Raw genomic sequence first — 25,922 nt, 5'->3', positions numbered from 1 at the left:
GGTTTCCATCCGTGCCCCTTACACAGGGTTCTCCATTCCAACATACGTTGAACCGGCCACCAGTAAACGTGGGTGCGGCTGGTTTGTTTATTGCACAGAAAGCTATGCAAACACCTGACTCCTCCCCCTTTGCACCCCCCCCCCCCGACCAATCAGATTGTTGCTGGCAACCCATCTGTTCATCCCTGCCCAAATATTTGGCAGCTTCAGCTACCCAGGGTGCTTTTAGAGGGTGTCAGAAAACGCACAGCAAAGCATGGTCACGTCCTCCTTCACATTTAGCTAACTAGCAGGTAACATAGCACGAATTAAACTGCGAGAATCCTAAAAATTCTCTTAACGGCTGGGAAGTAACACCAAATGCAACACGCTTGTGCAGACGTTTACATGAGCGTAAAACGACAGGCATGTGCCGAGTCGTGTGTGGAGGGCCCAGTTAAAGACAGATCTTTTTCGTGTGCATTAAATTTCGTAGCACACCTACACAAGCACACCACCCCTTCCTGCTTTGGGAGTGTCTGAACTGATGCCAAAGATGAAATCCTACACGTGACAATCCACCCCCAAATCAAGGGACTTTCTACCTTCTAAAATCCACCCTGTGGGCCCCTCTTAACTCAGACAGCAACACCTGTGAGCTCACACACACGTAGGCACACACAGTCACACCGTAAAGGGAGCTACACTCCCTTACGAAGCTACACTCCCTTACGAAGCTACACTCCCTAACGAAGCTACACTCCCTTACGAAGCTACACTCCCTTACGAAGCTACACTCCCTTACGAAGCTACACTCCCTTACTAAGCCCCTTCTGGGCCAGAGTCTCTGGATATTTGTTGCCATTTATTTACCAGACCAGAGTGTTGCGAAATCCGACTGCAGCGGAAGGGCGCGCACTCTAAAACCCTGAATGAAACTGAATCTCACACTCAGCAGCTGACCTTTGGGGATTGGGGGATAGGGCCACCCCCTGCTCCCCTGATGGGGTGGGGGGGGGGGGGGGCTTGGCTTCACACGATGCTCAGAGAGACTCCTTTCCCAGCCCAGTCACAGAGGACCACTAACAGCCTGTGAAGTACATTTTGTTTAGCACTAGTGCAGATCTTCTAAGATGGAGAAAAAAAAGTAATAATTGTTACAGAACATTAAAACTAAAATGGATAATATGGGTAAATTGCGTGTTTTGAAAAAATCAAATAAAATGATTGAAAAATGACTCACGGGAGCTTGGTTTCTTTGAGAAAGGATAGACGAGTTGCACGACCCGTAAACACACAATTCTGAGGAATGAATTGACATTGAAAAATAAGTGGGCTTTCAGGGCAGCATTTTAACAGTAAAAAGAAGCAAAAAATAATGTAGTGGTTGCCATGGTAATTTTCACTGTAATCAGGTTTTACAGGCTAATCTAAATACTGGAAATAACAGAATAAAGAAAAGTAAATCAAGAACGAATATTTTTATCTGACCCTATCTAAAAATAAAACTATTATGAATTATTTCAAACACACTTTGGTCATATGTTAAAAATATTTTCTTTACATTTACACCTTTGACACCGGTCAGAAAAATAATAATGTAAAGATTCTTTCGAGAACTCGAGGTTAAGTGTTTACTAAGAACTAAGGACGGGCTAGGGAAGGGTGGGGGCGAGGGGATCCTTTAATATTTTTACCCTAGGTGGGGAATCACAATTAGATTGGGGTGGGGGGGGTTTCCTTTAATGTTTATCAAAGGAATATTTGTGTATCAAAAAGTGTGTGTGCATGGTGTGTGTGTGCGCATGGTGTGTGTGTGTGCATGGTGTGTGTGTGTGCATGGTGTGTGTGTGTGTGCATGGTGTGTGTGTGTGCATGGTGTGTGTGTGTGTGCATGGTGTGTGTGTGTGTGCATGGTGTGTGTGTGTGTGCATGGTGTGTGTGTGTGTGCATGGTGTGTGTGTGTGTGCATGGTGTGTGTGCGCATGCCTTGAGATGGTTGGTGCCCCGTCCTGGGTTATTCCCTGCATTATGCCCATAGCTTCTGTGATAAGCTCTGGACCCCCTCGATCCCGCATAGGACAAGCAGGTATAAAGATGGATGGATGAAACCTGTATGACAGCTGGCACAGATAGCAGCGCAACACCAGAGTAAAATTCAGAGTAATTAACTCCGAATGACATCGGGCTGTAGACAGATCCACTCAAAGACTGACTGCATATGCTGTCAACTCCGTCTGACCACATCCTGCACTCTCTTGGCTGTGGTCGGCCTGAGGAACATCCGTTTGCATCTTGGGGGCAAAGTCCATCTTGATCTTGTTGATATCCACCCTGTCATTCTGGGCCGTGGGGGTTTTGTCAAGGGCGACGCCAGAGGTGATGAGCCAGCCGAAACCCGGGCCCTGGGACACGGCGTAAGAAGAGCGCCGGTGTACGTGGCCCCTTCTGAAGGCTGAGCGCAGCTCCAGGTGTCGCTCCGTCTGGACGGCGCCGTCTGAGCTGTGCACCTGCGTTTCAGACACACGGCTGGATCAGCCGGCACAGACCGCAAGGTGACCAGCTGCCAGACACGTTCAACTTCTCCCCCCCAAGCGCTCACTCACTCGATGTGTGTCGGGAGGATTCAGGACCAGGACCAGAGCGCGGGCGGTCAGGGAGGGCAGCACTGCTGTGCAGGTGGTCAGCAGCACCGTCAGCCACACCAAGGGGTTGGCAAAGGCGTCCTGAAAAGCCCCTAAACACACATAAGTCATTACTGAGTTGAAGTTCCATTTATTCATTTAGCAAATGCTTTTATCCAAAATAAAAGCACAATTTGAAAAGAAAAAAAAACAGGCTCTGCCAGTCCTAGGATCAATTAGGGGTTAAGGGTCTCACACAAAACCCCAACGGTGACATCACTCTGCCGAGCCTGGGATTTGAACCCACTGAGCCACACGTCGGGCCATTTTATTCTAAATAAGCCTTCAAAATAGAATATCTTCATTTGGTGGGTGCTTTCGGGGCATAGAGTGAATGTGCGACTTTGCAAAGGTCCTTAACGTGCGTATGAAGGCGCAGAGTAAACAAGCTGTACCCTGACTGGGTACAGAGTGTGGTCTGCTCAGAGATGGTGCGTTCAGGTGCCGAGCTGCGAGCGAACGGCGGGTACCTAAGAAGTAAAAGTCGGCCGGTGCGACCTTATGGAGCAAAGGGCTGTGGAGGATCAGTGTCGCCAGGAAATACACTGACATGCTGAAAACTACTGCTGCCGCGCTGAACATGGTCCAGTAGCCAGTCTGGAGGATGAGCTGAGGGATAAACAGCAGAGATGTTCCACTACTTTAGTGATGGTACTACACACGTGGGGTACTACATACCTGGCATACTACACACGTGGGGTACTACATACCTGGCATACTACACACGTGGGGTACTACATACCTGGCATACTACACACGTGGGGTACTACATACCTGGCATACTACACACGTGGGGTACTACATACCTGGCATACTACACACGTGGGGTACTACATACCTGGCATACTACACATGTGGGGTACTACATACCTGGCATACTACACACGTGGGGTACAATATACCTGCCATACTACACACGTGGGTACTCAGGTATGGATACACTCAGGGGCCCTTAAAATCGTCTCAATGTTCCCCCCCTTTACGGTGCCCTTTCCTGGGGTAACTAGTTGCACAGTTTACCAATTTGTAAGCATTTTACTATTTATTTTACTATGCACCATTTACTGCACTGCTACAGTGTGTTTCACATGCATCTTGCCCCAAGCCCTGACCCCCTGACCTCAGTCGTGCTGGTGAACACGGACGCTGTGGCCACGGTGACGGAAAACGTCTGAAAGTCGATGGCCGAGAAGCGGAAGACACTGAGGGGGATGAAGAAGAGGACCAGCGAGGTGTAGATGGAATAGAGGAAGGTCGCAGCCAGCAGTCGGGGGTTGAAGAGCTGCCGCCTGACCCCCACCTGGTACAGTGACGGCCAACGGAGGCTGCCCTCCGCGCTCACATCCTGCCAGGACAGAGAGGGGAGCTCGCCAGCAGCTCAGCATGAAACGGGGGGGGGAGGAGGCTGTGGGAAGGAGCCAGCAGCAGGAGGCCACGAGAAACGGAGATTCACTTAAGAAGATTCACTTGGCGTCTAGCAGCCAACTGGCACCTGAAACACTGCACGTGCTGTCCATCGCAAATGAGAACCCTGCAGCTGGTCCCGGAGACCTCTAAGGATATACGCACACTAGCCGATTTGTACCATACCCAAAGTCCAGTTCGTTTGACTAGCCTGATCGTCCTGCTAAACTGTGCCCGGGTCCACTTGAAGATGTACAGACAGCTGGTCTCAGGCACGGTGCGTTTTCCTACCCAACTGTGCCCAGGCACAGAACACAGACATGATGTCAACTGACACATGTATGCACACATATACACTATATGTGAACTGCATCTGAAAAGAACGGATTAGGTAGTTTGCACCGATCCTTAACACAACTGAATCCATCTGGATTTTAACGTCTGAAACACATCAGGTTAGTACTTAGTGTTAGCCTCCCACTAAGCCGGGATCGGGGCTGCATAGATCAGGTTTCGGGGGTCTCCCACATCCCGAGGGTGAACCTCCTTGCTTGGTTTCACTCATTATATTACCTGCTCAAACACAGCGAGGCACTGCACAGGGAAGGATGTGTACAGGATGGTGTAGAGTGTGATGAACCAGCTCTCATACATAGGCTGAATGAAAATGGGTAGATATCAGCTATACCTCCAGAACAAACAGTATATACCTTCACTATGTTCATTTATACCCAGTCTGAGTGTTCATCACCCGTTTTAGGTAAAAAACTGGGGCACTTTCATGCACGGGCTTACCCAGGCTTGAGCCCAGGGGCATCCACTAAAAAGGGTCCTCAACGAACTTAATTAAAGAAAATTAATTACGAGTTGCCACCCATTCTCTATTATGCAGGATTGTCCTGTATTGCGAAATAAAATGTGGTAACACTTTACTTGAGGGGGCACTGTGTCTTTTGCCGACTGATAGACAGAGCACAAGATGGATGAAGTAATTCAGCGAATTTAGACGTTTTTAGTCAGGCTGCCTGACCTGCCCACTGAAGCCGTTACAAAACGCGAACCAGATGTGCACGAAGGCGAAGGAGCTGGTCTTATACAGGAAGTAGCGCAGGAAGACACTGATGCGACGGTAAGACCAGCGTCCGTGGACGAGCAGCAGCTTGCGCAGAAAGTGAAACTTGGCCAATGAGAAGTCAGCATTCTGTACCGCCTGACCGCCCTCCAGTCCATTCAGACCCACGCCAATATGAGCCGCTAGGTAACAAGAAACAGAGTGAGTGAGTGGAGGAGATGTTTCCTGACAGATTTTTATCATCAACTATCCCACTCACTCTTAATCATGTTTACGTCGTTGGCGCCATCTCCGATTGCCATGGTGACGGACGAGGTGTACTTCCTGATGAGCTGGACCACTCCCGCCTTCTGGCTTGGCGTCGTCCGACAACAGAGCACCGCCTGGCACTGCCTGGAGAGGGCGATGAAGCGCTTGCCCAACTCCGGTTGCTCCTCAAACTCCACCTGTAGAGATGGAGGGAGGGTAGAGCTTGTCGCTATGTTTGCTTTGGTGCCCCCAGCCATGCCGGTAGTTCACAAGACCCCAAGGTGAGTGTGACGGCAGCTCATCACGCCCCCCGGCCTTGGTATACGTGTGGTGCAGTGAGGATTCCCAGCGTACCAGTTCTGGCCCAGTGATGACCATCGCGCTTGTCCTGTCCTCGGCTCCTTTGCCCTTCCCTTGGCCACCGTTGAGGGGTATTTCCGGGCTGGGGGTCTGCAGCAGCTGTCTGTAGGAGGACAGCAGCCAAGCCACCTGTTCCTTCAGCCTGATGTGATCGTTCATTACGCAGAATTCAAAGGAACTGATGTATAACCCAGGCCTGGCCGCTTCTAAGGCTATGTTAGGAATGTTCACTTGTCCACATGTTGAAAGTAAACCTGCGCTCTTGCCTACAATATACTTTAGCAAATGCCAAATATTGTCATGGGGATGCCCCTTCAATTAATTTTATCAGACTTATAATGAATATTGCAATATACCCAAAATATCGCAGTATACCGCATCATCATAATACAGTCCAATCCTTATATAAAAGGTGTCTTTTGCTGTGAGCTCTTAGTGTAAGAATGTCAGCCGGTGTGAGGGCCAGGTGGCCCCTCTCATGACAGACCGCCGCGCGTCTTCCAGGCTTTCGGCATTTGTGTGTCCGGTCGTGCGTTTTCATCCACGCGGCGGCGACCCTGACCTCAGCTCCTCTCCTTGTAATAGTCGGGTGTCCGGGTCCAGCAGCCTGCAGGCAAAGCCGATGTTCACCGCGGTTTCTACAAGCACACAGAGAAAGAGAGGAGCCGAGATGGATGGTAACGCCACTGCGCCGTAGCTAAAAGCTTGCGCGGTCTGTCGCGACAGCTCGGTACCTTTCTTGTCACCCGTCAGCACCCACACCTTGATGCCAGCCTGCCGGAGAGTGGCGATGGTCTCTGGGACCCCCACCTGCAGCTGGTCCTCGATGGCAGTGACCCCCAACAGCTGCCCATGAGAAAACAGCCACTCCAAGCTTAACCTACCTCACTCGCCATCGCCGACCATGATGTGTGTCGCTGTAAATCTGCACCGCGGCAGGGTGCCGTGCTTAAACGAGCCCCCCCCCCCCCCCCCCCCCCACGGCGTATACGTCTCCCTAACAGCCTCCCCCATGCTTCGAGCTTACAGTTAACTCTCTTTCCATGTTGTCATACAGGTCGTCCGACGCGCCCGTCGTCATGGCAGCCTGTTCCAGGGCACGGCTCCACTCTTCCCATAATCCCTCCTGCACGGAGCGCACCGCCACGCACAGCGTCCTCAGACAGCCCTGCGAGAAGACCTGGGGTGGGATGCAGGAGGCGACTGGTCCAGCGGGACGGTGGAAAAACCAGCAGAGAGACTCAGTGACATAACACACGACAGGGATACTCAGGCTCACTTCCAGTGCTTTTTCTGTGCTCTCGCAGTGCGTAGTGTCCTTCCTCAGCCTCTCAAGGATGACAATGTCAGCGCCCTTACAGTACAATTTCAGCTCCCCCTCAGGGTCTCGCACTGTAGGGTATAAACGACGATACAGAAATAGAAAACAGTATCATGTAATTAACAAGACCACCTGAGGCTGACCTGATCATTGTGTGCGTTAAATGTTTTTTCTCTCATTCATAAAGGAGTTACGAGTGTAAGACTCAGGCATAACTGCCAACAGCATAACAGTTAATTACCTATAAATACTGCTATCTTTCAACTGCTTTTGGTTTCTGAACCGATGGTAAGTTTGAAGTTCGCGGCTACTTTTCCAGTATTCAGAATGTTGCATTTTAATTGTGTGTTGGATTGAAGCCAGAATGGTCAGATGAGAGGTGAAAGGGGTTCTGGGTAAAGGCCTTGAAAAAAAAGTAATGGGCCTGGGGGTAAGGGGGGGGGGGTGGACGGTGATGCTGCACAGGCTTACCAAGCACAGACATACGGCGCCTCTGGCTGGTGAAGTCGAGTAGTGCCAGGAGCTCGTACTGTCGCCTGTGTCCCAGCTCACTCAGCGTCATGGAGTCGCGTGTCCTCGACAAAAACACCCATCCCAGCTCACGGGCGGCCCCCACCAGGGCCTCCTCGTCAGGGGACGCCGCCTGGTACACCGGGGCCCCTGCGGCGGCAGAAGCTTCCTCAGACACGTCGGTGTCGTGCCCTAAGCTGCCCCCTGCCACGGATTCCCTCCCCTGACGTCATCGCACCATTTAAGGGCAAAGTTGCTTCTCCAGCGTAGCAGAAGCGAACGCTTGCTGTAAATTAATTTTCTAGCCCTAAACCGACTGAAAAAAACTCATAGTTGTTGTTTATTATGCCTTTTTACATTAGAACCCTAAGTTATCATTCACAACCTCCTGTAATTTGTCACAAATGTGACAGTAACTTTTTCATTAAAATGCTACAGTAATGCTTTTCTTCTCGGCAATGCTCGTCTGTGCAAATACAGTCGCTTTCAGTCGCAAGAAGGGACTGATTTAATTGAAAGATATTTTTGATACTTTGTTGAATCCATCCTGCTGAAAATTTTCTTCTATTCTGTCGTCGTATAGTATGATACGGCGTTTAACTTCATACTCAGCACCGTCACGCTTGGAAATGATCTGACATCGATCTACAGTCAAAAGTCAGCTAAATTTCACCATTCACTCTAAACCACCTGTGTGCAATACAGCTAACAAGTCATATTGCAAGTCATCCAACCATGAGAAAAAAACCCTGGGGGGGGGCATTGTATAGCAAGTCACATAGCCACAGAATGCCCCCCCTGTCTAACTCTTGCTGGGAAAATCCCACAAGCACCAAACTGGCACCAGATACTCATATTTACCCCTTATTTGTGCTGTATAAATTACTTTGGGCAGGGCCATAAGGAAAAGATTATAGCTGGGGGGGCATCTCAGAGCAGGCCACCCTGCCACAGAATGCCCCCCCTGTCTAACTCTGGCTGGGAAAATCCCACAAGCACCAAACTTGCACCAGATACTCATATTTATCCCTTATTTGTGCTGCATAAATTACTTTGGGCTGGGCCATAAGGAAAAGATTCTAGCTGGGGGGGGGGGCATCTTAGAGCAGGCCACCCTTCCACAGATTCCCGCCCCCAACTCTGGCTGGGAAAATCATACATGCACCAAACTTGCACCAGTCACTGATATTTGTACCTTTTGGTTATTGTTGGACAATTTGTTAGCTGTAATGCACACAGGTGCGCTGGAGAAACAACTTTGCCTTTAAATGGTGCGATGACGTCAGGGGAGGGAATCCGTGGCAGGGGGCAGCTTAGGGCGAGATACCTGTTACACGCAGCCCGAGAGAAATGGCTCTCTCTTACATTTCACGCTAAACTGTTAGCTTTAATAACATTATTCATAAACCATGCTTCATGGCGTGCTCCTAATTACGATTAATTAAGATTTAATGCATGACAAGCTGGGCATTAATACGTTTTTTAAAAGCACGGCTGCTGAGGCGAAGAACCACCTGAGGTGAAGCGGTCTGGGCCGCATTAACCTGTCTGTACCTCGGTTAATTACCACACATTCGGCTTACATGTTTGGACTGGAAGTGGAAAACATCTCCACGTTTACGAAGCAAAATGCATTTACCACTATAACTAGGCCTAATATACCACAGTAATTGTTTCAGCAAAACTGCATTTTGCCCTACGCTTAATCGTATCGCTAAGATTTCGAGGATACCGGAATAACGCGAACTAAAATACCATCAGAATATAGTATATACTCCGCTGTCCCCCCACAGTACAAAGACATGCTGAGGCTAATTGGACTTGCTTAATTGCCCGTAGGAGTGCATGTGTGAGTGACTGGTGTGTGAGTGTGCCCTGCGATGGGCTGGCCCCCCATCCTGTGTTGTTCCCTGCCTCGTGCCCATTGCTTCCGGGATAGGCTCCGGACCCCCAGCGACCCAGTAGGATAAGCGGTTTGGAAAATAGATGGATGGATGGATGGAATATCGTATATCGGGGTGTGAAGTCTGAACCATATGAAAAATAAGACAGCGCAAAAGCCGCCACATCAAGAGACCAGAGTCTGTATGTACGAAAGTATAACTCACAATGTGCAGTAACCATGAGAGGGTTAATGCGCTCCAAGCCAATTATAGGTTTTTAAACACACAGCTACAGGGGCAAAGTAAATATATATTACTTATTATAAGTACAGATGCATTACATCAGTAAATCATTTCCGAAACTCAGGTCCTGGTCCACGTCCCGAAGTACTGTCTCAATGACTTGGAGCGATTTCTTTGCTTTTATAGTTTCCGTGAAATAATGCAAGTTAGAATAAAGATTATAGTCGCTACCTGTGCGGTAAGAGGAAATCAGCGCCCTTCTTATTCGTGGTATAATAGTAATAATTTAAATGTATAAGACCAGAAGGTGGCGTTTCACCCTTATCAGCGCGGCGGCTTTTGATGTGAAATGATGGCAGCGTCTTGTGTATTGTAAAAATACCTTGATTCCTTAGCAAAGGTTTACCTTAATAAACATCACTTGTCTGTCAAAATCATAAGCCTATTAATAGTTGTCCTATTCATAGGATTTTCAATGTCAGTAGCAGCCTGAAGCTAGAATAACGTGTTTAGCTGACTGTTCAGCTCAGCTTTAAGCCCTGGTACTTTACAGGCAGCAATTAAAATATGCCGTTTAAAACGTGCAGAATTTCAGGTCATGCAGTCAGTCGGTGCATGACTGTCCCCTTTGAGTCACATGACCATGTCAGATGGCCTCTTCCCTAATTCCCGGCACTGTCCCCTTTAAGGTGACACACCCCTCCATATGTGACCCATCACCACAAAATGAGTTTTATGGGTGTATTTCTACCAGTGCCACTTAAGACTCATTTCGTGGTGATGGGTCACATATATGCCCGCCAGCTCCACTCACCCTCCTTCCACTCTGCCATGACCGTGTGGCACAGTGCCAGCGCCTTGAAGAACTCCCGCACTTCTGGGCAGCCGGGTTTTCGCAGTGTGTCCACCAGCCGCTTGTCTGAGAATTGCAGCCCCCCACATGAAAAGGGGTTCCAGCTCAGGTCCAGGGTCTGCAGGCCAAGGCCCCGAGGGGGGGGGGAGAGGGGGGTGTGTCAGAAAGCAAGCCATTGGGTGGCATGTCAGCACAAAGTATCACTGTACATTCACATCTCCCACACAAAAGGCTAGACATGGCACCCCCGCGCACGGTACTGGAAGTGAAGGTGGATGAGCCCCCAGGGTATGAAATCACAGAAACATTCCTACATTCACCCTTCCCAAGAAAGGCGCGTGTTTTTACACAATAAGCAGCAAGTCGGTGTAATGTTTTAACAGAACAGCCAAGGTTTGCCAAGATAGTTTCACTATACAAAACACAGCACAAGTTTGATGGCATTGAGCTGAGGGATGAATTCAGAAAAATATAGCAGTCAGGTGAAATGTTTACAGGTGTGTCTGGGTAGCAATTATATATATGGCAGTGAAGATATATGAACACATGAGCATTCATATATCTGGGTAGCAAGTGTATCCATCCATCCATTCTAAACCACTTATCCTTCTGGGTCGCAGGGAGTCCGGAGCCTATGGGCACGAGGCAGGGAACAACCCAGGATGGGGGGCCAGCCCATCGCAGGGCACACTCATATACACCATTCACTCACACAGGCACACCTATGGGTAATTTAGTAACTGTGGGGGGAAACTGGAGTACCCGGAGGAAACCCCACGATGACATGGGAAGAACATACAAACTCTGCACACATGTGACCCAGGCGGAGACTCGAACCTGGGACTCAGAGATGTGAGGCAACAGTGCTAACCACTGCACCACCATGTTACCATAACTTTAAAACAACTTAAAATTAGGTTTTGGCCTGTTTTTGCCTAGGAATGTACCCACAAATGAACAGTAACAGTAATCAAACCCAAAAATAAGAATTTCTTTACTTCTCAAAAAAGTTACTGACATCTTGTTTGATGGTGCGATGAACAGCGCTTCAGTTCCCTAACCTCTCCTCAGGGGCACCTCAGCCATTCCATGTATTCCTTAAATTTCACCTCAATTAATTAGTGAAAGTGAAATAATTTGATGAGGTGTTAGTGGGGGCACGCTGGTGGTTGAGTTAACGAACTAGTGTGTGTTGGATAGTTCCTATATACTGGGGTGACTTTTGTAGAGGTTTTGAACAAAATAATAGTTTTACCCCAACAAAAAGATTGTATGCGCGCAGTGTGCCTGTTCTCCCCCTGGGGTGTGAGTGCCCTCCCACTCCAAATGACATGCAGTCAGGCTACCTGGTGTCTCTACATTCCAAATACGACATAGTTATGGAATGTCTGTTTAGAAAAGAGCTGCTGAAGGTGCTGGAAGGTTAGTGAGCCAGTAGGGGGCACTATTTCCTAATAACTGAAGCATATTTAGCAGCCTCTCCGCTGGAAAGAGTTCCACCCTGAGCTTCACATGATCGAGCTCCGAATGATCATGCCCCATGGGGCCCATCCATCACACATCCAGTGGGAGCAACAACCACAGCACCCTGGCCACAAAGAGCCATGTCATAAACTGCAAAGCCTTCCAGTGATTCCAGCTAATTATAGGCTAATTAAAATACTTCCTCTAGTATGGGGAAAACTCTAATCCCAATATGATGACCTTAACCCCTACCCAGTTCTAACCTTTAAGCAGAACTGAGACTTCACAGATCTTTGTGGGGATCTGAAAAATGGTCCCTACAATCTCTAAATAACAGGCTTTATTACATTGTGCGGAACTCCACACACACAGACACACATGCACGCATTTGCAGCAATAAGGTATAATAATATAAATAATAAATGATCTGCTGAAATATCGACATGTAAACTTACGTCATGTTTCTTTGCCTTATCTGGCATGTTTCCTGGAAGCAAAAACATGTGAATGAACCTCATGGAACTTAAAGGAAATCATTAGAAGAATGGTAGCCTTTATCAAACAGGATAGAGAAGATGCACAGCGCAGACGGTACTGTGAATATCTCACTAGGAAGAAAGGAAGAAAGGGCTGAACTACAGAATGCAGAACGGGCTCGTCTACTGGGATGGACTGCTTTGTTACATTATCTGTGAGAGAGCTAGGGAGGGGGGGGCTGCTGTCAGCTAACAAACCGTAGAGGATGCCGGCGATGCAGCACTGACGGAAGATGAGCCGGTTCTCGGTGAGGGTCCCCGTCTTGTCGCTAAGGAGGTATCGCACCTGACCCAGCTCCTCGTTGAGCGTCGTGCTCCGAGCGTGGGCCGGCACGTCGACTCCCCCGTCATACAGGTCCAGATCCCAGCCGATAAACAAGCTGTGGATCACGTGGACTAGCTCAAACCTGCAGCGGGAAGGAGGGGGGGGGGTAGCCGGGGTGAGGGGGCGCTGTGGTTTCACAGACCGTTTAAAGACGGTCGTCGTAGATCACCCCCCAACATTCACACTTTTAATCGGCGTCCTGCGTCTGACTGTGTGAAAGTTGACGCATGTCCAGGCAGGGGCTGCTTTCTGATAGAAATGTGCCAAAAAAGCGAGATACACGTAGATGCTCTTTACACCCCGGCGGTAAGGTCTACACATGCACACACACACACGCTGGTGCTCTTTACACCCCGGCGGTAAGGTCTACACACGCGCACACACACGCAGGTGCTCTTTACACCCCGGCGGTAAGGTCTACACACGCGCAAACACACGCAGGTGCTCTTTACACCCCGGCGGTAAGGTCTACACACGCGCAAACACACGCAGGTGCTCTTTACACCCCGGCGGTAAGGTCTACACACGCGCGCACACACACACACACACACACACACACAGGTGCTCTTTACACCCCGGCGGTAAGGTCTACACACGCGCACACACACGCAGGTGCTCTTTACACCCCAGCGGTAAGGTCTACACACGCGCACACACACGCAGGTGCTCTTTACACCCGGATGGTAAGGTCTACACACGCGCACACACACGCAGGTGCTCTTTACACCCCGGCGGTAAGGTCTACACACGCGCACACACACGCAGGTGCTCTTTACACCCGGGCGGTAAGGTCTACACACGCGCAAACACACGCAGGTGCTCTTTACACCCGGGCGGTAAGGTCTACACACGCGCACACACACGCAGGTGCTCTTTACACCCCGGCGGTAAGGTCTACACACGCGCACACACACGCAGGTGCTCTTTACACCCCGGCGGTAAGGTCTACACACGCGCACACACACGCAGGTGCTCTTTACACCCCGGCGGTAAGGTCTACACACGCGCACACACACGCAGGTGCTTTTTACACCCCGGCGGTAAGGTCTACACACGCGCACACACACGCAGGTGCTCTTTACACCCGGGCGGTAAGGTCTACACACGCGCACACACACGTAGGTGCTCTTTACACCCCGGCGGTAAGGTCTACACACGCGCACACACACGCAGGTGCTCTTTACACCCCGGAGGTAAGGTCTACACACGCGCACACACACGCAGGTGCTCTTTACACCCGGGCGGTAAGGTCTACACACGCGCACACACACGCAGGTGCTCTTTACACCCCGGCGGTAAGGTCTACACACGCGCGCACACACACGCAGGTGCTCTTTACACCCCGGCGGTAAGGTCTACACACGCGCACACACACGCAGGTGCTCTTTACACCCCGGCGGTAAGGTCTACACACGCGCACACACACGCAGGTGCTCTTTACACCCGGGCGGTAAGGTCTACACACGCGCACACACACGCAGGTGCTCTTTACACCCGGGCGGTAAGGTCTACACACGCGCAAACACACGCAGGTGCTCTTTACACCCCGGCGGTAAGGTCTACACACGCACACACACACGCAGGTGCTCTTTACACCCAAGCGGTAAGGTCTACACACGCGCACACACACGCAGGTGCTCTTTACACCCCGGCGGTAAGGTCTACACATGCGCACACACACGCAGATGCTCTTTACACCCCGGCGGTAAGGTCTACACACGCGCACACACACGCAGGTGCTCTTTACACCCCGGCGGTAAGGTCTACACACGCGCACACACACGCAGGTGCTCTTTACACCCGGGTGGTAAGGTCTACACACGCGCACACACACGCAGGTGCTCTTTACACCCCGGCGGTAAGGTCTACACACGCGCGCACACACACGCAGGTGCTCTTTACACCCCGGCGGTAAGGTCTACACACGCGCACACACACGCAGGTGCTCTTTACACCCCGGCGGTAAGGTCTACACACGCGCACACACACGCAGGTGCTCTTTACACCCCGGCGGTAAGGTCTACACACGCGCACACACACACACACACACACACACACACACACACACACACACACAGATGCTCTTTGCACACTGGTGCTGTTTGCACCTAAGCGATAAGGTCCGCAAACACATGCAGACACACGAGCATGCACACACATGCCAGGCCAGCCTCTGCCTTTCACTCACGTGATGTACAGGGACATGGGCATGGAGGGACTCAGCAGGATGATGTAGCCCCAGAATGTGAGGAAAACTTTGTAGATAGGGGTGTAGCGCCCCCCCAGCTCAGCTAGCACCTCAATGCTGGGGGCAACACGGTCCTCAAATATTCCAGCACCCACAGACAGGAGCAGAGCAACCAGCAGCACCAACAGCACGATCTGTGGACAAATCACAGGGGCGCTACCGCTACAAGTAGGCCAATTGGAATCCTTCCACCTCCGATTAACTACCCGCCCTCGGTCCTAATTGGTTGTCCCGGCACCTCACCCCAACCACGACCTTGTTCAGGGTCCTCTCCACCTGTGTGGTTTTCACTGCAGTCTGACCACAGTTCTGAAGGATTTTACTGTCTAAACCTAGAGGAGATAGAGCACAATCTATTGTACTCCTAAGCAGGGCACTGAGAATCGCTTCAGTAAATATTCAAATGTATACTGAGAAACTGAGCACTCGACTTAAATAAGAGCTCACACTGTTGATGCATTATGTCCATTAAAACCAAGGGAGATAACTTTGTGAAGTTTCACAGGAAATACTAATATAGACCTTGTTTGTGCTGTGTGGCCAGAACACATGTCTGCAGCAGCACACACCCCCGGCATACCAGTGTATATGGTCAAGCCATAGGCAACTCTGGTGTTGCGAAGCACAGTCCCTCGCAGTAATATATGCCCAGTGTCCAGCAGGTGGCGCATGTCTCTCCATTCCAGCACTCCCTTGAAAGAGTGCAGGTGGCTGTTAGGCTCTTCGCACCAGACACGGCCTAGGAAGGCGAGGACAAAGACTGTTGGTTCCATTATCCATTGCCGGGTTACACGGACACTATTCTTAATTCCATCTGCCCCATGTTTGCTCTACAGTCTTTAGAGGTACCATCACTTCACGGTTGCAGCTTGAATAAACAATTCAGTGCTGATACTACTGAATAGAAAATTGTAATATGGATCCATGGGATCACAGTATTAATGTTTATACCTTTTACGGAGATTAAATCTCATGCTGATAAATGACATTTTGCTACTCCGTGCAGTGACAATAAAGATTCTTAGCTCTCTTATTTAACCAACAGCACGTTTGATTAACAAACATTACACTACATTTACCTTTATTTTTATTTGGCAGACATTTTTATCCATAGTGATGTATAAGTGAGGCAAATAGCGCATTACAAACATATGGTCTGTCGAGGAGTCGACTATGCATAAGTGCAGCTAAACTGAGCATCCAGTGAATGTCCAGTTATGAGTGTAAGCAGGATAAGAGCAGAAGCTGCACAGCAACGTCCAACAAAGCAAGATCCTAATAAGATGTTCAAGGACCAGAAGAGCAACATCAAAACACTCAGGGAACAGAGAGACTAACATCAGGCTAAAAGAGGAATTTCTGGGTCTTTCCGGTGTTTCTTGAAGATGGAGAGAGATAAAGGACCTACATATATGAATAAGGTAGTCAGCTGGCCTTGAAACAAAGCATTTGCAAAGTTTAAAGTATAAAATATAAGTATCAAATGATATATTGCTAGGAAGGATGTGAAATGACAAACAGAAAGTACCAAAAATTATTATTGCCCAAAAAGTATCTCAAGTATTCTTAGAAGAAGGGAACAGAAGTGTTATAACATGTGGGTGGCTAACTCTTTCGAAACAATACAATCATCCGCACGCTTATCACTCATCTCATCTGCTGTAAGAAAAGCAGAACATCTGCAACAGAGAAACCAGAGCCACTCATAAGCAAAGCTGGCGTCGGCTCTAAACCCTTTTATAGTGCGAGTGATTGAAGGACTTAAAACCTATGCATAAGCCAGGAGGGCATTGCAAACGGCTAACCGCTCCCTGTTCGGCGGAGGGAAAATTGATTTTTCAATAACAAAGCAGCACCAACCATCAAAAGCTAGCAGACTGGGCTCTATAGGATCCGAGCTTAACTCTTGGTGGGTCACGGCCAGTGCCTGTCGGATCTTGAGATTGGTCTCCCTTTTTGGAAAAACACAAAATATAAGATCCGGCGCCCAGGCCGGGAGAGCATGACCCTCCCTGCTCGATGCCATATGGTGACAGAAGCACGTCTTCTCCCAGAGAAATGGGCGAGCGAGAGGTACGGATTCGGCGGAGATCTACCCGTCGATGTCGGACGTCTCTATGTAGCACAGGCTGTGGGGCTCGGTTGTGCTCAGGAGGAGGAGGTCAGCCTGGGCAGGGGGGGGCAGCATAGAGTCAAAGGAGAGGGGAGACGGTGCCTCTGCCATTTTCCCATTCGAGCCCCAATCCCCACCTTCCTGCCCCACCCAGAGTCTCACCGGCACGGTCTGGTCTTTGTGGAGCCTCAGAACATCTCCCACACACACATCCTTCCACTGAACTGAAGTGAAGCTGGGAGAGATGTACAGGCATCAGAAGATTATCATCAAAAGCCCTTACAAACTGAACACAAAGCATATGGACTGCATGCCTCCCCCTGAATCCCCATGTTTGAAAGGGGACTCTTCTCTTAGCCATGTTTCCAGGCCTTGAGATATGTGGGAGAAATAAAGAAAATACGAGTCTCTGCTCTACTATATAAAACCTTCTGAGAAATTACTCAGGGATACTGCAAACAGTTAGAGCACGGCACAAGAAATAACCAAACACCACTGTGATACAATTTGTCCTCCCTTATTAAGTGGATTTAATTGAACTCAGAATAAAGATTCACATAATGAAAAGAACTTATGTGTGAATGAATTTACCAACTACACACTTAACAAGAAAAGTTCTTGAAAGATGGATGGATTTATCTGGTACAGAGTCATGGGGAGGGTGGTGTCTGTCCTGGGTAGCATACAGTACTTGCCAGGGGGAATGATACCAGTGCAATGCAGGGCACACTCACACTAATCGATAATTTAGAAATATTTCAAGCCTTTGTACTAAAGGACACTGGAGCACGCACGCTCCATACACGGTGATTTTCCAAAGGCATACAGGAACTAGGCTGGACCCAACCCATACCGTAAAGAGACCCTAATGAGGATACAATGTGGTTCCAGCTCACTTCGGTTTTCCACTACAAGAGGGTCGGCTCTGTAAAGGCGGCGCTGGGTGTGGAGAGTGACGGTGACGTAAAACTAAAGAGACGCTTATTTGCTGTTCACAAGGTGTACATCATGATTTACTGTGTGCTACTTCCTGCTACCACGTCTGTGAGGATCGGCATCTTATGTTAGCGTCAAATGCAAAATTAGCATTGGCCTGTGCAAATTTGCGTTATGAATCCATTCCGCTCTGCTGTTCCATAGTCATTTTTCAAAACGGGAGATTGGAACATTTCAAATTCGGAGTTATTGGGAATCTATCAATTCATCTCAATGTACGATACTTGCCAGCCCGGGTACGGGTCGGGTACGGGTCGGGTCGGGTTAGGGTCGGGTACGGGTTGGGTACGGGTCGGGTACGGGTCGGGTACGGGTTGGGTACGGGTCGGGTACAGCTCACACAGTTTACGACGGAAAACCGTCTCTTCGTGGTTTGGCTTGGGCACGACTTCATTCTTATTGGGAGTGGAAATGTAACAATAAACTAGGAGCAAAATTCAAACTCCCAGCCCTAGAGGTTACGACGTAACAATGCTGCTCAAGACCATCCCAAGCAGAAAAAATACTAAGCATAAAAAATTATATATATAAAAAAATAATAATAAAAATCAGTGCCACTTTACAATAAGGCTACCCTTGTAAAAGGTTTCTGAATGCTTTATAAGCTGGTTATTAATTATGTTGTAACACTTTGTAAATTATTAATAGACAATTTTAAACAAGTTGTAACAGTTTTCTTTTTATTGATGAGTTACTACCATTTACAAATGGCAAAAGGGAGCCTTATTGTTAAGTGGTACTAAATAATCAGATGAGATGAAATCTCTGCTCGAATACCACTGCGTTGTAAAATCTAACCCCAATTAGCATGAGAAGCTAGAATGTATATTACTGTATATTGAAGAAGGATCTTTGCACTATTATAAATTTACAATGTCACGCAATGCACTAATCGGTCACAATAAGCCAATTCTCACTTTCTGCTCACCCCTCATTGGTTAACAGGTCACATGGTTGCCTGTTGATTTGAGAGTCACTGCGTCGGCGGGCCTAAGGGATCAAGAAAAGCCACACATACATACAACACAGATGGCACTGGCTGTCTTTATGGCAACAGCGTGAGTCAGGATTTGCATGTAAAGGGATACAGCACCATGATGAGCCATGCAAATGGCTGTAGCTACTGCGGTAAGCTATGGAGCACCAGAGACGCTCCATCTTACTCATGGAGGTCAGAGGATCCACCTGCCATCCTCCACATTTGCTATTTCTGAACATGTCAACTGAGGAGATGCTGAAAAGAAGCACGAACGGGAGCGGGAGTCTCACCAAGTCGTCGGCCAGGTCTTTGAAGCCTCGCACAGACAGCACAGTCAGCAGAGGGATCATGGTGGTGTACCAGGGCAGGGTGGAGATGGCAGGGATGCTCTAGAAGAAGCACCATGAAGAATGCCCTGTCAGTAACCTCACAGTACCACCCAATGTCAGTTGCATTAATGCCTGAAAAGTACAGTAAGCTCTCTAAGGTCTTTCCGGAGACAAATATACAGGGGGGTGAAAAAAATAACATAAACGAATAATGCAAAAACACAGAGTTGTGTTACCCATTAAGAACAGCTTCAGTCCTCGAGTCAAGTGCAGCTGCTGTTCGAGGGAACAAAATAGGAGGAATGTGCTCCGTCTTCCGTGCCCCTGAACTTTCCATAAAGTTCAGTGACGTGGAGACCATGGATGATGCGTGACTTCGGTGTGTTTAGAATGGGTTTTGCACTGTGTGTGGGTACATTATCAACTTGGAATACAAGAACATTGGCTTTATGAGGATGCACCTGTTTCTGTTAAATGCCCCCATGTTCCTTGTACCTTTATAAGACCATGCAGAGCAACACTGGACCTAAACACTCCTTCAAGATGGCGTCCCATACCACTATAGATCGCCCAAGTGGTGGATTGAAGGCATCCTTTTATTTTTCTCTAAACCCATCTAGATTTAGAAGAAAGATTGAAAATGACTCATCTGACCATTGTTACTTTCTTCCATTGCTCTGGGTTCCAAGTATTGTGCTCTTTACACCAGATTATAAGTCCTTTGTGCTCTTGCCTTGGATATAGCAGATTCTCAATGGCAGCTCTGCCATCTATTCCAGCCTTTTGAAGCTCAGGACATACAGGTTTTGTTGCGACTGGGTCAAAGAGGTGCTGATTTAGTTCTACGGTGATGCTTTGCAACTATCCTGCTCATTGTTCATCTATCCCTCTCAATGGGCTGTGACATGCGACCGCTGCATGAAGAAGGTTGCTTGTTTGGCACATGCTGTCATGTGTTTTGAGATTTGAGATGTGATATAACCTTGCGGCTTTGAGTCATGCGCCTGCAGTTCAGGCAATCCGGCTTCCTTGGAACTCTGCCCTGTGTTGCTTTGAAAACTCACATACCAAACTTACAGCTGACACATACTGCTAAATGTCTTCAGCCTAATATGACTCACCTTTTGTAGCGTGCACATGTAATAGTGATTTAGGTACTTCAAGTTAAAGTTTTTCATGTGGTGTTTCTGCTATTCTCTCCACCCACCGTATGCTAGCAACGGTATTGTAAGTGCTAGACATACATTTCTATGTAACATATATTACTGTAATATTGGAACAGGGAGTAGGACACTTTCCCAGTAGAGCTGCAGTCACAAACATACGTTTACACTAACATTACCATATAATCAGACAACATGGAGCACATGGTTATGTCATGGACTGAATATTGTTGCATTATACTAAATAAACCTCACATAATAAAAAAATTAAGATGTGTTGTGGGGATCGGTGATAGCAGCAAAAAGAATAAATATTCTACGGAGTAAGAGAAGGGCAAAAAGTACAGGAAAAGTCAAACCTGTAAAACCACAATACACAGGAAGTAAATGTTGGCAATGCGCTGGAACTGCTCAAACAGTGAGAGAGGCAGGAAGGTCAGGGCGGAATATTTATAACTGCGGATTACATTGTCCTGCAACAAAAAAAAAAAAAACATCATTATAAGTCAGCAGAGGAGCACAAGGCCGTCTGATGAAACGCAAGGCCCCGGGGAGGAGCTGCCATTTCCCCATCCCACGGAAGGACGGAACACAGCGACGCTGCACCAGACTCACAGAATATCTGCCTCTGTGGAGACAAAGGCAGGATCTTCTCTGCTGTTTTCTGTGGAAAAGCCGATCGTTGGCTCTCACCTCCCAAGAAAGATCTGTCATGCATACACATGTGGGGACCGATACAGTTAAGCAGAGTGTGGCTCAGCATTGCATTCACCATGTGAGGTAGAAGGCAACACAACTATCCCACCATGGTCCCTACTCTCCCATCTCTAAGTATTAGGAACCACAGGCAGAAGAAGTTCCTTTAAGCTGGGTAATCTGTAATGTTATCTTTTACTACTCCCACTGTGAAAAGTATATTGAAAGGTTCTGATGAAATGGCTGTGTTTACACCGTTATTCTGCTTTGAATTCTAAGGTGGCTAAAAAGATGCTAACATATCAGCCCATATCAGCCTACAGCCGAGATCGGTGCACTAGGGAAATACGTCGCAAAGCCTGGCTGATGGGCAAACCTCTAAAATTACCATTAAATTATGCAGAATCTCAGGCTTCGGTCTATCTGCTCAAATGATAACATGCTGGTAAAAACTAAATAAGACTAAAAAAAGTGAGGTAGTGTGTCACAGATCATTTGAGGCTAGAATACAGACACAAAAAATACCACAAAAAAATAAAGATCATAATTATGGTCTTGGCAAGACTGGTCTTACTAACTTGCCTCCCCAGAACGAACTTGGGGTGCAGTGAATCATGGGATTGGTCTCATTTGGCGAGGATGCAGTGGATGTACCCTTGATATTTGGGGCGGAGCAAGACCAACATGTGGGGATTTTTACTGTCCTCTGTACTTCTATTCTAAGTATTGGAAATGATCTTCGGCGATGGAAGATGACGTAAAACGTGTACACAAGGATACAAGCACGGTCGAGTACGCATACTGATAAACACCCAAAGAAATGAGATGTACTAACCGGCAGCCACAGAGCCAACAGAAACTCCTGTAGACATGGCGGAGCAGAAGAGGATGAGAACTTGCCTGGAAGAAAAGAGGAGGTTCAAGATTACAACAATTCAGTTCCTGAGCCACTTAATGAAGGCCCTTTTTGATTAGCCATGTTACTCATCATGCTGCTGCGTTGTAGATTTAGCAGGTTAAATAAACCAGCGGCTGTGATTGCCACTATTGGGCTTGCATTCAGTAGCATGGAATAAATGATTAATTCAACTTAATTTCATTTAGTTTCTGCTTTACATTTTCTGTTTATTCGTACTTATGATAATGTGCAGACTTGGACACCGTTAAATGGGGTACTGATATTTAGAGGTATATATCCATTACATTTATTCATTTGGTGCCTATATAGAAGCAATGCATTGTGGGACACCACGCTTAAAAACACCAGAAATATTACACCACAAGCAGGACTACATGGCACGCACAGAGTGTAAGCTTTTTTTTCCCTTTCAGCCACTGTAGTTGTTTTTTGAAGATTAGTGTGAAGAGGGTATTTATAATGGTGTAAGCAGAAGCATTACATTACTGTTAATTTTGGTTATATTATAAGGCTGTGAGAGATTGTTATGAGTTTACAGCTAACACTTAAAGAAATGTTCTTGACAGAGTGCAGTGTTTCCCAATCCGGTCTTTTGGATGCCTGTGGGTCCCCAAGAACCAAGTTAGGAAGCATTGTCCGATGTTGGAGTACGCCGACTCCACCGGGTCCGTAGATGAGAGGAGATCACCCGGAGGCGTGGATGAGTTGTCCAATAACCTTTTATTCCTTTTATTCCAACAGATCGATCTGGGAACTCTGCGACACACTGTATCCCAACAGAGTTCGACTTCCTTGTTGTTCATGTTTGTCTTATATCCCTCTACCAGTAGCCCCTGCCCCTGTCCGTACTTTTCCACTTTCTGGCAATTTCGCCTTATCTGGTACACCATGTTGTTCTCCTTTGCCTAGCGACTGTCACCACAGCCTGCGTCAATAGATTAACTTTGGTGCGCACAGAGCCTCCCTATACTGTATGTCCTTGGTCCCCTGTAGATGTCGCTCTCCACACCAAGCAAATTGAGTTTGGCCTTTGGACCAAGATGCAGTAGAAGCCAAAAAAGAATCAACTTGTCATACGTCTCCTCCATTTACAAACTGTTGACCGTGTTGACTTGATTTTATACACCCGTGGCTATGGGAGTAACACCTGAATTCGATGACTTGGAGGGGTGTCCCAATATTTTTGGAAATATAGTGTACATTAGCTTGGTACATGAACTGCACATTCCCAGCGGATAACCTGTTACGTTTTATCTTACAGTGACAAATCCCGCAAAGCAAGTGTTTATGACAGACAAGCGCATTAAAACCTGTGGCCAGGTGCAGGAATGGAAGGTTCTTTAGAGCTGGGTAAAACTGATCTTTTTAAGCTTGTTAAAATTAAGTAATAAAGTCTGCAATTTTAGCTTTAATCTGAGGAAGCTATGTAGCTCAGTGGAGTAGGGCTCTATGCCTGTATACAGAAGATCATAGGTTCTAATCCTGCAGCCAGCAGACTAAAGACTGTGTTGGACCCTTGAACAGGGGCCTGAATCCAAATTGCTGCAAGGATGCTGACTGACCCTGATGTCGGGCCACACGCTTTCCTCACTTGTACGTTGCTTTGGAAAAGCTGTATGAAATGAGTTTTCAGACGAGTGGCACATAGTTTAATTTGCATGCTTGTATTCGTGATAAGTGGAGCCATTCTGGGTAATGGACCAGCAGAACCATGACTCCATTTTGATTGGCCATTACCAAAAACCACTCTTCCTTTCAGAACTATTCTGTCCTTTTGTTATGTCTTCCGCCCCTAACGAGCAATCCAAGGCCCCATTTTCAGTCTTCCATCCACTACTTGAGATCCCAGAGCCCATTGCATACAGAAGGGGATTATCCAGGAAGTCACAGGACATATACAAACACGCAGACACTTTGGGGGCAATTTTAATACCAAATTACCTAGCTGCTTGTTCCATCTGTTTTAATATAAACAGAGATGGGTAGTTCAGGTTCAGAGAGTACAAATCCAGACAAAGATTTTGTTTCAACCAACCAGCTGAGTGCTCTGTGACTGTGAATATTTATGCTCAACTGGTTGGTTGAAACAAAATCTTGGTCCGGACTTTTACTCTCTGAACCTGAATATAAAAGTAAAATACTTCCAGTCTACTCTATAATTTGGCTACAGGACAAAGTAAATCCTGAGTAGGTCCTCATTTCATTTCTGACCTCACTCCCTCTGCTCTTTCCTGGGACACCGACAGCCTTTGCAGAGACTTTCAGCTGGTTTCGATCACTGGTGTCCGACTTTCACCCTCATTCATTTCTTTCTGAGAGCAGTTTTGAAAGCCCATAAGGCAACTACAGCTCAGTGGCGGAACCTCTCATTGATGCAGGACTAACAGAATTACCGTGGCTTGTTAAACTGCGACCTGCCTAAGAGATGTAGCAACCACAGGTTGATTTTTTAGCCCTTGGGTGAGGAAGGAATCAGAGAACTGCTGCCTGGTTGCGAAATGCTGAAATAGTTCCCCACTGTTGATCAGATTAGCTCATTTAATCATTTTTATGAGCAGCTGACAATAAGGTCAACAGTGACAATGGAGATATTCAAGTCAACAATGCCAGGGCAAAAAATTGAGCCTTTTCAGGTTCCTCTTCATGATATTGACAGTAGAGACCTGAGCAAAGCAACCACTGCATGCTCCAGAAATACACTCAAATGAAACAAAGCAGGGGTTAGCCCAGCTTGCATTGACACAAACCAGCACACGAAACAACTCAAAGCAAATATTACCTCGCAGTTACCTCACACACCTGTATTTAAATGCAATTTGTAAAAGTGCAGACAGATGCATAACATTACCATCTAATTTTCTGTGCCAGCAGTTTAAACAATCAATAAATCTATCAATCTATCAATCTATCAATCAATCAATCAATCAAAAATACATCAGGTGTAACTGATGAGACTTTGAAGTTCTGGTGAAGAAATGTGCTTCAAATCATCGTTGCGCTCACTATATTAATACAGATCTGCCTGTAGAGAACCTCCCCACATTTATAACCTGTTATCACCTCTGATGCTGCACATTCACCACAGTTTGTCTATGTACTCACCAGTCTAGGTCATCCTCTCGCTTTCTGTCTCTCAGGCAGGTGAATCTGCACCCACCTGCTGGTAAAGGGGGAAGGCACTAGGAAGGGCTGTGCTTATGGAGAAGGAAGAGGCGGAGCTTGGGAGAACAGCTACAGAAGCCTGGCACAGCATCCACCTCACGCCAGCATCTCCTCCCTCCTCCTTCCCCACCCAGCCCCCCCCAACAGTGATCACTCCTGCACTGTTCCATTGTCACAGTACGCGACGTCTGATGTCTCACACCAGCGCTAAAACCCAGTCAGAGAGACAGCTAATCATAAGAAACAGTGGAGGTACAAATCGGGCGTGCTGAGGCCAGCCGAGGGTCCTCGGGGCACCATGCTGCTATTCCTGTAGCAAGTCGCTGTCATCAGCAGAGCTAATGGGAGTGAATGTGGCTCTCGACATTAAAGCACCGGAAAAGCAGAGCTTTGTTTGCATTATTTAATCCTCTTCAGCTCATGTCTTCCCCCGC

General features: G+C 47.7%; 1 protein-coding gene across 2 annotated transcripts; it reads right to left on the bottom strand.

Moving 5' to 3' along the window:
• Positions 1-1,142: 1,142 nt before the first annotated feature.
• atp8b3 (ATPase phospholipid transporting 8B3) lies at positions 1,143-25,491 on the bottom strand. Of its 2 annotated transcripts, none has more exons than XM_048977546.1 (28): positions 25,429-25,491; positions 22,243-22,307; positions 21,327-21,418; positions 21,071-21,184; positions 19,510-19,608; positions 19,169-19,230; positions 17,407-17,479; positions 17,228-17,298; positions 16,992-17,083; positions 15,712-15,870; positions 15,375-15,463; positions 15,072-15,265; positions 12,757-12,965; positions 12,478-12,509; positions 10,520-10,676; positions 7,541-7,729; positions 7,028-7,140; positions 6,776-6,928; positions 6,483-6,594; positions 6,311-6,386; positions 5,743-5,851; positions 5,399-5,585; positions 5,098-5,321; positions 4,641-4,724; positions 3,784-4,008; positions 3,134-3,272; positions 2,586-2,716; positions 1,143-2,489 (listed from the first exon to the last, which is right to left on the bottom strand). In XM_048977546.1, the coding sequence occupies exons 2-28, from the start codon at positions 22,277-22,279 to the stop codon at positions 2,184-2,186; spliced, it is 3,528 nt and encodes a 1,175-aa protein (XP_048833503.1). In that variant the 5' UTR covers positions 22,280-22,307; positions 25,429-25,491; the 3' UTR covers positions 1,143-2,183. The 2 variants fall into 2 exon arrangements, with proteins under 2 accessions (XP_048833503.1, XP_048833504.1); XM_048977547.1 differs by having other exon boundaries at positions 6,776-6,916.
• Between the last annotated feature and the right edge of the window lie 431 nt (positions 25,492-25,922).

The sequence above is a fragment of the Brienomyrus brachyistius genome, chromosome 15 (genome assembly GCF_023856365.1).
Source record: "Brienomyrus brachyistius isolate T26 chromosome 15, BBRACH_0.4, whole genome shotgun sequence".
In the NCBI taxonomy this organism is placed as follows: Eukaryota; Metazoa; Chordata; class Actinopteri; order Osteoglossiformes; family Mormyridae; genus Brienomyrus; species Brienomyrus brachyistius.
The sequence above is the reverse complement of the archived record's forward strand: the minus strand, read 5'-3'. Positions and strand labels throughout refer to the sequence as shown.